Source organism: Grus americana, chromosome 13 (genome assembly GCF_028858705.1).
Source record: "Grus americana isolate bGruAme1 chromosome 13, bGruAme1.mat, whole genome shotgun sequence".
NCBI classification, from domain to species: Eukaryota; Metazoa; Chordata; class Aves; order Gruiformes; family Gruidae; genus Grus; species Grus americana.
The window spans coordinates 15,771,101-15,784,969 of record NC_072864.1 but is presented as its reverse complement, the minus strand read 5'-3'; the positions used below and the strand labels follow the sequence as shown (position 1 = coordinate 15,784,969).

Here is a 13,869-nt window from a genome sequence, read left to right as displayed (position 1 = left end):
GTAATGCAGATATCTATAAGTGAGACATGACATGAAGCATACAGATAGTAAGTTTGGAATAGTTCTGGGAGTTAAGAATTTACATGTCTTTATTAATTATTAGATGTTATTAGTGAGTGACTAAGGAACTGGGAAGCTCTAAGCGTTCTTTTGAAGTAGTGTACCCAAATTAGGCTAAATAAATAAATAAATCTAAAAATGTCGGGGAATGTCTGCTCTAATGAATTTTCTAAATACACAAATCACACTTATTAAATCAGTGGATCTTTTAACTGTAAAAATATTATTACTGTTACACTAGGGAAATCCATTCAGAATTATAAAATATTTGGAAACTCTTTCTATGTTTCATTTCAGTGGAAAGGTTGTAAGTTTAATAGGAATAAATAATAAAAAAAAAGCAGGCTTTGGGATAAAGTTTTAAAAGCCAGCCTTCCCCCTTTCTTTGTATGTGTGCCAATTTCCAATGAGAACTGTGTTCCTCTTTTAGTCTTGTTTAAAATAAGCTACACGTATAACAAGATGTTGAAATTTATTTATGGTATGTTAGCACTAAGGACAGGTTGTTAAGGGGTCATAAAAACCACTAGTTTCTACTTTATGGTGGCCAAGTTGGTTTTTCTGCAAATTAAATTTGATGCTACAAAGGGATATATGTGATATCTACAACTTTCTTTCCCTCACTGTAATTTCTTTCACTGTAATGCAGCCAACAAAGCCTGTCTTTCTAGTAAGAGGAATCTCAGCTGGAGAATTTTCCTTGACCTGTGCAATAAAATTCAGCAGCAGGAAAGTGTGGGGCATCTATGCCTGGGGAGTGTGGAGCATCTGCTCACGTGGGTCATTCCATGTGACCACAGAAACTCTTCTTGTGGTGAAGGAGGCAGGATGAGGTGCTGGATTCTCCATGTATTAGCTTTACATCTGGTTTTATTTATGCTTTTATATATATTTCACTTTCCAGTATTTATTTTATACCATTTGTGTGTTCCTTCATCAAAATATTTACAAGTATTTTGTACAAATAAGACAGACTTTTTCTCTTAGTATTTAAGAGGCAGTACAGAAAAGTATATTGTTTTATTATTAAAATACAATTTATGAACCAGAAATGATCATAAATGCAAATTTATACTTTTCACATTTTTTTCTTAATAAGAATATGTATATTTTCATCTGGGGAGAAGGCAGCATTAAAATAAGCGAGCCTGGGGAGTATTACCACACACACACATGCATATACTTGCATGCACAGAAGAGCCACAGTGAGCTATTTGCTCGAGAAACAAACTCCTACGAACGGCCCTCAAACCCGTGCTCGCTCAGGAAAGCTGAAGCCCTCCTTGTTTGGCCGTCGAGGGCCTGATCCCCTGTGATGGCCCCACGACAGCAGCAAAGCGGGTGTGCTGACAGCCTGGCGTACTTACGCTTTTGGAAATTTGGGTCCTTCTGATTGGGACCAGCATCCCAAGAGAAGGGGAAAGGGGGAAATAACTCCACTCACCAGACGGGTTTTTCCAAGCCCCCATAGCTCCAATTAAAATGGCTGGTCAGGAAAAGCCTCCTTTCTCTTCCTTTTCCTGTGCTACCTATGCTGCAAACATAGCTCACCAGTGAAAAAATTTCCAAGTTTGAAAGATTAGCAGTAAAAATCAATGTGGTTTGGTGGAGGGGTGTTTTTTTGTTTGGGTTTTTTTGTTTAGGGTTGGGGGTTTTTGTTTGGCTGAGGTGTAGAAATTTGGTCAAGGATTTTCTTTTCAGCTGTGATTGATAGCCCTGGGTGCTGAATAGGGCATTTGTGGAGGGGAGCATGATGCTAAACAAAGTGTTTGGTGCAGCAGCTCTGCCCCTGCTGGAGCTCACTGCGGCAGAGACCAGGGCTTTAGGCATAACATAGTAAAACCTGCTTTGAAGAATTATGAAGCAAGAGACTTAAACGTGTGTAAGAGTAAAGTAATTGTGTGCTTTACCATTTAATCAGTGACCCTCAAGGTAATTGCGGCTGTTTAAGTAATTTTCTGTTCTTTTTATCACACTTGCAAGTGTGAATTTTTCACGGGCATTAAACTCTCTACCTTGAACCTAAGTCTGAAAATTGGGGTCCCCCTGCCATCTGGGAGAGCTCAGGACGGAGGCTGACAATAATATCATGCCTGATCCATGTGAAATGGGAGATGTTGCATCTTCTTCTGTTGGGTCCGGATGAAATCCATAGTGGGAAAATTGCTGTGAAGTGGGACTTGATTTACAGTGATGGTGAGATGAGCTGAAGAGTATTGCATCCTGATGGAGGCTCCTTGCTGAAGGAGAGGAAAAGGCTTCTCACTGCCCATGGCAGGAGGGTTTGGAGGAATGTGACTATAGCAGGTGGGACAGGGAATGGGTGTTTTGTTTGTTTTTTATTACAGCACTGCACTTGGTCAGATGGCTTTGACTAAGCAGAACATGGAAGGGCAATGCCTGTTAGTAGCAATGGGGAGCAGACTGCAGCCTGAGGTAGGGTATATTCAGTCTGCTGGTGTACATAAATCTCTTTATGCTTTACCAGAGCAAGAGGTAGTGTAAGGAGCTATGGCCCCATTGCCCATCTGCAGCTCCTAGTTGTCTACTTCTGTTCTTCCTTGGTTTGGTTCCCGTTTCCATATAAAAGTTTATGTAAATTAATTTCAGAACATTCTCCTTTCTTTGTGTCATTAGTCTGTGTTAGATGTTAATCTTTAGCATCCTCATTAGCTGCCTCAAGAAAGGGCCAGCACATGTAAATTATTTTATTAGGTGTCTAGCTTAGAGAGAAACTTTATAGCCCTAATGTAAAAATAGTGCTCTTTCCTGTCTGTCCCTCTCTTTTCTTCTTTTTTTCCTTCCCTTCCCATCTGGAGAAGCAAAGCATGCAATAAATCCGACTTGGTGAGACCCTGCATCCTCTGTGCGAAGCCCAGTGTTTGAACTTCCGGTGCTTTGGCTTCATTCTGAAACTTTGTTTCATTGTAGCCATTTCTTTATATTCAGGAAACAATAAAGACCTTTCTGGCATCCCTTTGGCCTGTACCATCCCTCCAGCTGGACTCTGCCATGTGCACCTTGTCTCTGCCAACTGCAACTCTGAGGTCTACTGTCTTCCAACGCAGAGCCCCGTGTCCCACGTGTTTGCAAATACCTGAGGTTTGGGTACCTTCACTCACCAGGTATCTGTGCTCGAAAGTGCATAGGGTAGTAGCAGAGCCTTTGCTAGTACAACTTCTACACCCAAAGTTTGGAGGAAGGTGTAAGAAATTGCAAGGATTTGAGTAGCAGCTTGGTCTTTGCACTTGCTGACCCACCTCTGGTCTGTCACTTTTCATGGGTCTCTTGCATCATCATTTTGTCTTTGGGTAACTTCAACTTGCTTTTGGTATTTTAGCAGAGCAAGGGATCACTTCACAGCTTGCAGATTCGACTCGTGGAGTGAAAGTCCTGGCCATGTAGTTGTAGGTGTGTTAATTCCCCCTTTCTCTACTTTTCTTGTTTCGGTTTGTTAGGGTTTCAACACATACATGTTTCTGTCATCCAGCAGTGTTCCAGATGGAGCAAGAATATTTAAACTCTTGGTTGCTGAAGTAAAATGCGTGATTTTATGAGCAACGTGGGAAATGCCAGATTCACCTGTTTTGTTTCACTTGAGCTTTAAAGCGCCTGTTTACTTGTAGTAGATCTATTTTTGAAAGAAGTGCAGACACTATGGTGACAGTTGCCTTAGAAATGCATATAATAATGCAGGGAGGAGCGTGCTCACAGGCAGCCAGTGCTTGCCATCCCCTATCCCTGGCCACAGGACCTGGCCACCCTGCACCCCATGTTCTCATGCACCTCCACTTCCCTTCCCACCTCTTTTCTCTCTGCCTCATACTTGTGCTCTTGCCCCACCGGAGCTGGGGTGGTGTGGGCTGGGGCTCAGCCTGACCAGGGCAGGTGAGGGTAGGGACCCTGGGTGCTCCTCTCCGTTTCCAGCGGAGCCTGTGGCAGATGATGGGTCTGGGGGCGCAGCACGTCAGTGAATAGGCCATTGGTGGGATGGGTCCCTTGGGCTGGGTGGGGGTGCACCCCACCAGTCTTATGGTCGGGCGACCTCCGGGCAGAAAAAGCAGAATGATTGCCAAACTGCAGTCCCCTTCCTGCATTTCTGAGGTAGAGGCAATAATTAGAAACAACCAATATTGAAAGAGACTTTTTTTTTCCTCCCAAAAAGGCAAGAGGTGGGTTGGCAGGCAGCAGAGACGGGCCCTCTGCGCTGGGGACACGGGGAGGTGGCACAGCCCACTGCAGGGCAGAGGAGGGACCAACAGGCACACCCAGCAAAGGGGACCACATTTCCTTGCGGCAGAGCAGCAGGTACAGTGCTTCCTGATGAAACCTGGGGAACCTAAAACTGGATGTTCCCAGTGCCAGCCGTTGCTGGGGCAGTTTTGCACTCCTGTGCCAGGAAAATGTGGTTCTCATGGGGGGCCGAGGTGCTGCTGCTGTGGGTCTCACACATAGCACAGAGCAAGGGGGCTCATTGGCCAGGTGCCCCTTCCAGGGCAACCTCTAAATTCCTGAACATTTCACGGATTAAATACCACATATTGCAATTAAAAGGAAAAAAACCCCACCCTACCCTCTGGGGATTAACCTTCAGTGACAAGCATGTAAGAACAGTCAGTAAGAGTATTGATTCCAAATCTATAATGCATATGGAAATGGAGTGTCTGCAGGCCCAGTTTTAAGAACTGTAAGCTTAATGTATTGCATATATAAGATGTTGATCTTGAGAGCAACCTGAAACATTGGCCGCATTTTATTACACCATACTTGTATTTATTTGCATAATAGATTTTGATGGGAAATACCTGTCTCCAGTGAAGTCCGTGAATTAGAAACACAAAGCCTAAATATGAGCACTGGGAATAAATATGCTTTGGCTTGAGAGTCAGGTGTGCGGTCCGTGGGAAGGACTGTGATTAGCCATTATGTATGTCCTACAGTCTTTCTCATCTTACAGAGATGAGATTTTTTATTTACAATGATCCCTTTCTCTAGTTGCAGTTACATTAAGTTTTGCTGTAGCGTTTGAAGAGGCAGGCCCGTTAGCTGCACACAGATTTACTGTGCGAGTTTAAGCTAATGGATACTTATCAGGCAGGCTGTATTTGGTGATCGTCCATCATTTGCTCATTAAACAGTGTATCTAAGTGATTCTCATTTCCTCCCTGCCATGTCTGGAAAGGAGGAAACTAGACACATTACGATGGAATATTAATGTCCTGGAGGATTTAGCCACCCATAATTAGATCTCCTTTGCATAAACCTGCTAGTGCTACCTTATTTTGTTGTTTGTCTTGTTCTCCTTGATCACCTTCACATCTCTTTCTGTTCCTAACTATCTTTTTTCAGTTTTCCTTTGTAATTCTGTCCCATTTGTCTCATCCTTCTTCCTTTTCTTCTTTCTTCTTTTTTTTCTTTTCCCTGACCTAGAGAGCACAGCAGTCTGGGTTTCCCCACTCCTCCCTCCTTCACACAAAAAGGCTGACTTTGCCAGCAAAACCCACAGTCTCTGCCAAGCCCTGTTACTGACTTTGGAGAAAAGCAGCTAGAGAACTTGTGCAAATGTAGGCTCTGAACTAGCTAAATAAGCCATGTCGGTAAACCCTCTTGTCTTATTCCCTGGCCTGCTGGCCCATGAAAGGACTAATATATAACAGTCCTATTTAAGGTGGAAAAAACCCTCCTGGCCGAGGGCCACGGATGGCTGAATTGGCCATGCACTGAGGAGAGAACAGGGAGGTGGCTCTGGAGCTGCGAGCAATTGTGCTGAGGACCACGTGCGGTTCCTGTGGGGGATCCTAGGGTTAAGGCATGGGTGAGGAATATGCCATCACCTCTCAGGGGGATGCCCTGTGCTCCTTTCCACAAGCCACCAGGGAAAAAGATGACAAAGTGGTTACTAAAGCTAAATGGAAATGATCACACAAACAACCAAAATATCTAGTAAACACGGAGAGACCTGGCAGGAATCTTCTTGCAGAGTTGATTTTCCAAAGGGAGTAAATCTGCTCAAATGGCTGGTATAAAGCACCCTGGCTACTTCTGCCGGGTACCTTTTTGCTCCCCTGAATGTTGGTACAGAGGTACCAGGAGGATTTCCCTTTCCTTTTAGCTGCAAGGTATGGTAAGTGCATTGGGATACACTCACAGGCACCTATTCTCCATACACTGGCAAAGCCCCATGAAACTTCCTATTTTCCTGCTGAATGTGAAGGTTTCCCTCTGCATGGTGGTGGGAGAAAGCCCCAGCCTGCTGACAAAGAAGGGCAGCCTGGTTCCTCGTGGGTGGCGTGCCCTGGCTCGGGGCTGGCTCAGCACCCTGCTGTGCCTCCGGGCAGCGGACTGTAGCTCTGCCGCAGCAACGCTTCACTTAAAAAACCAAATGTGACCATTTTTCTGCTCTTCTGCAGATTTTTGTGTTTTGCAGACTTTCGTCTTGCCAATATTAGGAGGTGGAGAATCTAACAGGGAACATCTAAGCAGGAGAAATGGAAAGCCTTACACCCAGCTGGGAGGTGATATGAACAGAAGGGGCTAGCTGGCTTTTGCTCAAAGTAGCCATTTCCAAACTTTTTTTTTCTCTATGTCACTGCTAGTTGTGGTAGCAACTCCTGGTGCTGGTGCAGGACTGAACTTCTCTAGGTAGTAAGCTGAGAGAGAGCAGAGGTATTCTCCTCTTTCAGTTTGAGGAGCTACCCTATCCGCACCTCTCCAAAGAACAGACTCTAGATGTACATGGAAAATACTAGACTATTTAAAGTGTAAAGATTGTTAACATCCTTTGTGCTCCTGCCATGCCAAGCAGCTGAAAACTGACAAATTTACAATCCTCAGTTCACAAAGTTTTGAGCATCCTCAGCTCCCTTTGACTTCATGGAAATGGAAGCTGCTCTGCATTTTGCAGGATTAAGAGTGCTGTATCAAATCCCAGGCTGTGAGTGCTGTGGGATGAGTTGCAGCAGATGAATGGCAGTCGGATGGGGCTATTCTGTGTCCTACGCTGATTCAGGAGCATGTAATTTCATGTGATGGGAGGGACGGAGCAAAGGCTGGGTAGGACAGCACGGAGAAACATGCATCTGAAAGGCAGCAAAGAAGCCTGAAGATTATAGAAGATCACAGAGCTCTTGCTTGTGAGTACCTACAGCTAGGTCAGGGAAAATATGTGATTGTGTGACTGGCTTACAATGTGGATTGGCGCTAGTGTATTTCTCTAGAGGGGAAAGCTGTGAATCTTGACACGTACGTGACACAGGCATCAGTGAGATTTCCCCAGGTTTATCCAAGAGTTCTGTCACCAACAAAATCCTCCAAACTAAAAAGTGGCACCAGTACTTTCTGCGCTCAAACTATTCTGTACATGGGGCTTTCAAAGGTTGCTTGCAGGTGAGGGAGTGGCCCTGGTCCCAAACGCACCTCTTGGTAACAGCCCTGATTCAGGAAGGTTCCCCCATCAGCTGGGGGACTTGCTTGTAACCCAACATATTTCTCAGCAGTTTCTCAAACTGTCGCAGTTCCTGACACTGTAGTTAGCATACTATGGAGTTCTTATATTATGGGAAGGGTTAAACTGGTCCTTGTGGTCCTTGAAGCCTGTGTAATAGGATAAGGGAGCATACACATGCCATCTGAATTACTGAAGGGCTGTTGCTCACTTGTAAAGCTTGATTGCATCTAGAAATCAACATTTGGTTCAGAAGCGTCTTACTTTGATAAGGTTAACTTCTTTCCTGGGAGTGATAAAGTGTTAAATAAGCACTGTGACTGTGAATGGAGTTCAGGTAATGGTAGCCCCATAAATAGATGTTCTCACTCTTAGGGGAATGGATGCTGAATCCTTTCAGAAGTTTCTCTGAGCACAAAGAACTGAAATCTTTGAGTCTGCAGCACTCGTGACCTAGCAATTAAATAAGCATCCTTGGAGAACATCTGAGATGAGCGGGCAAAATGCAAATATTTGGCATGTATGGGAGTGCTGTATTGTGATGTTGCCATTGCCCACAGTTCCTCCTGCCATCAGCCCTGTCCTTGTTATGGCTCTTGCATTCGGGTCCCACAATCAATTGGAGCAGAACAGAGGTGCTCTCCAGGCATGACAGCAGTGAGTCCTCCTGTGCTGGGGCAGAATGGGGAGTGGAAGCAGACATGTGTCCTCCCTGCACCAGGCCATGCGTGGGCAGTGCACAAATTTACCGATCTTTTGAGTGTACTAACAATAAGGTTTTCTATGCTACCAGACCAAAGCTATTTTCAAGTCAAACCCAGCCTTCCTGAAGGGTTTCAACTTCATAGATGCCCCCAGATTTCACCAAAGGCACGGCTGTTGTAGCAGGCACGCTCTTGGGTGAGTTTCCTATAAGCATTTCATAACCATCACCCTGAAGGATGCAGCTAAAAGACTGTCTCTGTTTTTTTATTTTCAGTGTTTTATCTCTGTGTGCCACCAAATACTATGGACCATTTACAAAAGAGAAGAAAAAAATGTTAATGCTTTAAAAATAGAAATATAGTGCTGTGAGTGTTGATATCAAGGTTTAGTACTTGATTTGTTTCTTGCCCATCTTTTTTTCTAATCAAATGCACAGCGATTTTGGCACTGGGAGACGTGTACCCTCTCCATTGGTGCAGTGTGTTGCACCTTGGGTGCCATTCTGTCAATAACACATGGAGCAGAGTGGGACCAAACTTCTGCCCTCTCGCTGTATTGTTTCTGTATTATTCTGCAGGAGTAAAAATATGCTTTTCCAAAGTATCTAAAAATGATCATTCAGATGGAGAGAGCAGATAGACAAGAGTAACAATGTAGTTACATAGCAACTTGCATGATTGCAACTATGACTTAATGTGTAGGCACACAAAGTAATTTGAGGAGAAAATGAGGTGAGTTTGTGAAGGAAAACAGGAAGTATCCAACAAAAACATGTGAAGTGCACTTGCGAACATTCTGCCTAAAGCTTAACATCAGTGATTTTTGGTCTTTTCACTTTCAATGCCCAGTATGAAATGCCTCCAAAATTTCATGAAATGCTGAGCCTTCACCATTATGTCACCAGTATTCCTGTAAAGTAGCTAGAGCTGATACACGATCTCTAGTTGTCTTGTAAAATCTCAGCTCTGTCTTACACTGTGCTGCTGTTTCCTGTGGTATTCCCAAGCTGCAGAGTGTTTCAGGTACGTGGGTGGCTCCTGCCCACGCTGAACATCAGCGACGTGGACTTGTGTGTCCATACATTCAGAATGATTAACCAGCACAGATGAAAGTGTCTAGTCCTTGACTTCAGTAGCTATGATTGTGGCTGGTGTGTCTCAGAAAACATTTTCCTGCTAATGAGACAGGAATTATTTTACTGTGCAATGTATTTTGGAAGTGATTGTGTGGAATGCTTTGTACCACTTCACCAGCTTTTTTGCCCGTTACCACTACTTAAATAATAGCATAAGTGAATGTTAATGCACGCTGGTTACCTAGGTCAACCTAGATTTCAAGGAATGATGAGAAAAATATTAAGAAACCAAAACTTTAACTGAAAAATCAACTTAAGTGAATTATTCCCTAGCTGATTTTACGGACTGAGGCTTTTCTGACTCTGTTCTGAGTAGTGAGAGCTGGAAGTGCCCTCACAGCTGTAGCAGCCAAATCTGTTCCGGACCTACTCTGCCCTCCTGGGGAGGGTTGGCCAAGCCCTAAGGCAGCCTCCAGGTGTCTGTCCCCAGATGGGGTCTGTGGGACTCCTCTCCCCTCCATGCACAGCATCATGTCCCCACGTCTCTGACCAGCCCAGGAAAGCTCCTCCTGCTTCCCTGTGAGTCCAGCGACTGCCACGTGCAACTCAGGGCAAATTTTATCTGCAGCTGCTTTGGGTGTCAAAGTTGAGTTTGGGAAGAAGAAACCGATTATCTTTCCTTCTGACTTCTATGGCTTCTGCTTATTGCTGAGATAAAGCCAGCGGTGACATCACTTCAAATGCCGGCTCCTTAAATAACAATTTATATCCAGAAGATTAAGGTGGCCACAGAGGAACCTCTCAGCTCTTGGTTTTATGCCCATTATGGAGAGGGAGCAGAAGCACGGTGGAGTAAAATGTCTCCCTACAATTATGCTTGGTGCCTGTGACAAAGCCTGATCATGTTTGGGTGTTGTTTGTTTTGTTTTGGTGGTGTGTCTTTTTTTTTTTTTTTCTTCAGCCTCACAGACATCTTTCTGCTCTACACCTCTAGAGCTTTTTTAATCACGCTGGCGTATAGACCCAATCTTTCTTTTTTTGGATGTGGCATGCTTTTGCCCCTTGTTGCTCTGTGCCTGCTGCCTAGCTTAGTGGGTGGATGGCAGGCAGGTGAGGATCAAGTGCTCAGGTCCAGGCTCCCAACTGACCATCACTGTGACTGTGCCACTTCATCAAACCACCTAACACCGGTCCTGAGCGGTGCCAGCCTGGCCTTGCCCAGTGGTCATGTCCTGCCTGGATGCGTTTGGGCACCCCCAGCCAGCCCCATGGCAAGCAGCGCGGGGTCCTGACTCCCTTCTGTCAGTGCCCCCGCCCTGTGCTCGCTGTCCGAGGGGACAATTTGACCTGCTGCCCAAGAGAAACATCAGTCCAATACAGCAATACCTCTTGGAGTAGGCTTGGTGGTTACTTTTTTCTTATGGTTGATCCTATGAAAGACGATGTTTGCTTAAAAAAACTTAAAAAGGAAAGAAAAAAGAAAAAGAAATAGGAGGGAATGGTGGCGTGAGCAGCAGCTGCAGGGACATGTGTCTGTCTAAGCTCAAGAGGCTCCGTCCCACTGGCCTCCCCCCACGGAGGTGCAGCACTGTCAGCTATGTGGTGGGTCTGTGCAAATAGAGGGAGAGAACCTGAAACCATGACTGCAATAGTACAAAGTGAATTTAAGTGCCGTCATCTTTGCATATACGTTCTCTGTCCCCTTTTCAGTCATTAGGGAGCAAAGCAAATTAATGCCAATAGAGGCTGACTCAAACCTTTGCCCTCATTTAAGGGATTCCAAAAAACGCGGTTTTGTTACGTGCTGGAGCCAGTTGCCCTACAGCAGCTCAAGGACTAGAGCAGTCTCCGGTGTTTAACCAACATGAAAGGCAGAGTGTTGCTAAAATTGCCGATGACCGGTGCTGATCCCATGTATTTCTACTTGACTAGGACTAAATTTATTGCCTTTATGTATTTTTAGCAGACTGATTTTTTTTTACCTCTTTTTCCAAGATAAAATGTACAGAAATAAAAAAAAAACCCCTCAGCATAAAAGTAGTAATATAAAAAACTGTCCAAGCAAGACAACCAAAAAGCAGTGAAGGATAAAATAAAATTAAAACATTCCACTTGGCTGTTTTGAGTAAGGTACATGAATTGCTAACTTAGCTTATTTAGTTTTGGAGTAGAAACCTCCCAAATGTATGTAGATTTTGATGTTAAAACAAGAGCTGTATTTGTGTAAGAGTGAAATCATATTTAGGATAACTATGTCCAGAGTTTTTCTATTAAGAGATGGGTCAAAATGGGAATAAGATGGTGGTTTCCAGAACACAAAATGGTAGGTGAGCCCCTAGGAGACAGCATGTGCAAGCCAGGCCTGCCCTGTCACCGTCAGGGAATGGTACTGATAATGCCTTCAGTAAGCTTGTGGCTTTGTATCTTGTTTTTCTTTGTCATTCTGGAATTTAATATTGTGTGATATGGCCTTTATGCTAACATAGACTTTTTGGAAAAAGTGTAACCATGTCTCAAGTATGATATCTTTTTTTCAAAAGAATTGGCCAAATTCCATGCTCCTCCATTAGTAAACTTGCAGACTGACAAGACTGGAGCTGTGCCCTTCTGAGGAGTACGTGTTTGTTTATGATCTGAACATAAAATCAAAATTTGTCCAGGCACTGCCTATGTAAATTATCTTCTCTGTTCCTAATGCCACATGATGTTACCACTGACATCAGCCTAATAGATAAATTTAGAGGATGCCGGAATTCCTTACTGGATTGAAAAAAAAAAAAGGGGGGGGGGGGGGGAAAGCATAAAATCAAGAATCTTGTGATGAAAATGTGAATAGTCAATATAAATAATCACTGGAGCAGGTTCCAGGGCCTGGGCATACAGGTCCCATCTGGTCAATAGGGACTGTGCTTGTGGCTTTGTGACATGGCTTGGATTTCCGTTGCAGAATTATGTAGAATTTGTATTTGATTCCAACATAATTTAGATAAAAGGGTTAGAGATTGTTCAGTGCATGGAGTAAATACTTTTCATTAGGAAATAAAGACCCATGATTTAGATTTGCTTGGTGTCAAGGTGATAGAGTAGGCAGGTAAAGATGATCAACTTTTGCAATGAAAAAGAATTTCTGCAGTTACTTTCAAATGCCCGGTCTGACATTAGTAAAACTGCCATTGATTTCAGTAACAGCAGAATCAGGCTCTTTTGTACCCTGCTTGTTGTCAGCTGATCTCTTAGTTATTTTTAAGAATGTAAGAATCACATGACATTTTATAATTCTTAACAGGCAGAAGGTTATAGATATGTCATTTGCAAGTGCTGAGCACCTGGCTCTGACAGCTTTCACATCAGCAAGCCTTAAATGCGGTTATTTATGACTACCACATTACAGAACATGGTTGCACATTATAATAGTATTTTTTTAATCCTGAACTCTGAAAAAACTTATTACTCGGTTCTGAATATGGCTAATAAATTAGTATGTTAAGATGATGTAAGTCAGGCAATTTTCCCTTCATAGAACAGTTCTTTGCTATGATCTGTTACAGCATACATTTCAAAAACAACCTCCATGTTTACAAAGACAATTTTGCACATGCAAGTTGTGAATGTACAAAATTTCAAATATGAATGCTTAGCAGCTAATGATATTTAAACCTCTATTAAAATTTCACATGAACTTACTGTTACCTGTTCAGGAAGAAACTACAAACAGAAATCCCATATTTAGGTTAAAATGTAGGGAAAATCTGTTTGCTAAATTTCTACCTTATGAATTACTTTATAGAAAGCAGTAAGTTTTTTTTTCACCAGTGCAGAGGTCTGTTTTAATACTTAATGTCATAGTGGACCTAGTTTTCTGATGGCTTTGCTTTCCAGTTGGTTTGTTTTAGCAATCACAACTTATTTTTGTTCTTTTCCAGTTGAAGAGGGTGAATCTTCAGATTTTGCTTTGACCTGGGACTCATCAGTGACTCAATCAGGTAAATATTTTAGGTTCTTCTGATTGCAAAAACTGCCAGAAAGCTGCCAGGCTTTTTACAGGAACTGTATTTTGTATGTCACATTCCTGTCTCAAATCCAAGACTACCCACTGCAACACAATTTTTATATCAGTTCCATATGGTCAATAAAATCTATTACATACAGAGACTAATATACTCTTATCCTCCAGAGAGCCATTCTTTCTTCTTGTGGGCATACTGAAACGGGTTGTGATTTCTCCAGTATAACCACTTTGAAGTTTTCTGCAATGGGCACTGTTGCACATTCATTCCAATCTAATTACATAAAAGCTGCTTTAATAGGAATTTTAAACCTCGGTCTCAACTGGAATGTGTGTATTTCTCCTCTCAGAGGAAATTGGAAAGTACTGTCAGGGCTGGAAAAAAAAAGTGGTACATTGCCATGGTAGAAAGATTTAACATTTGAACCAGCTTTTGGTCTGCTTGATAGTAATAGCACTTAAACATGTGTTTGGGGCTTGTTTATCTGTGTTACATTGATAATTTGAATAAAAAGAGGCTCAAGAAACTGAACAGGATAAAGCACGTTAGTCTGTAGTTGTGCAATATGCATTGATAAC

The 13,869-nt window shown here is 43.1% G+C and overlaps 1 protein-coding gene across 2 annotated transcripts in view; it reads left to right on the top strand.

Moving 5' to 3' along the window:
- The window catches only part of ZNF423 (zinc finger protein 423), a 235,642-nt gene that overhangs the window by 30,395 nt on the left and 191,378 nt on the right, over positions 1 to 13,869 (top strand). For both annotated transcript variants that reach the window (XM_054841008.1, XM_054841006.1), the window contains exon 2: positions 13,208 to 13,267. In XM_054841008.1, coding sequence (XP_054696983.1) covers positions 13,208 to 13,267 — 60 coding nt within the window. The remainder of the gene's footprint in view (positions 1 to 13,207; positions 13,268 to 13,869) is intronic.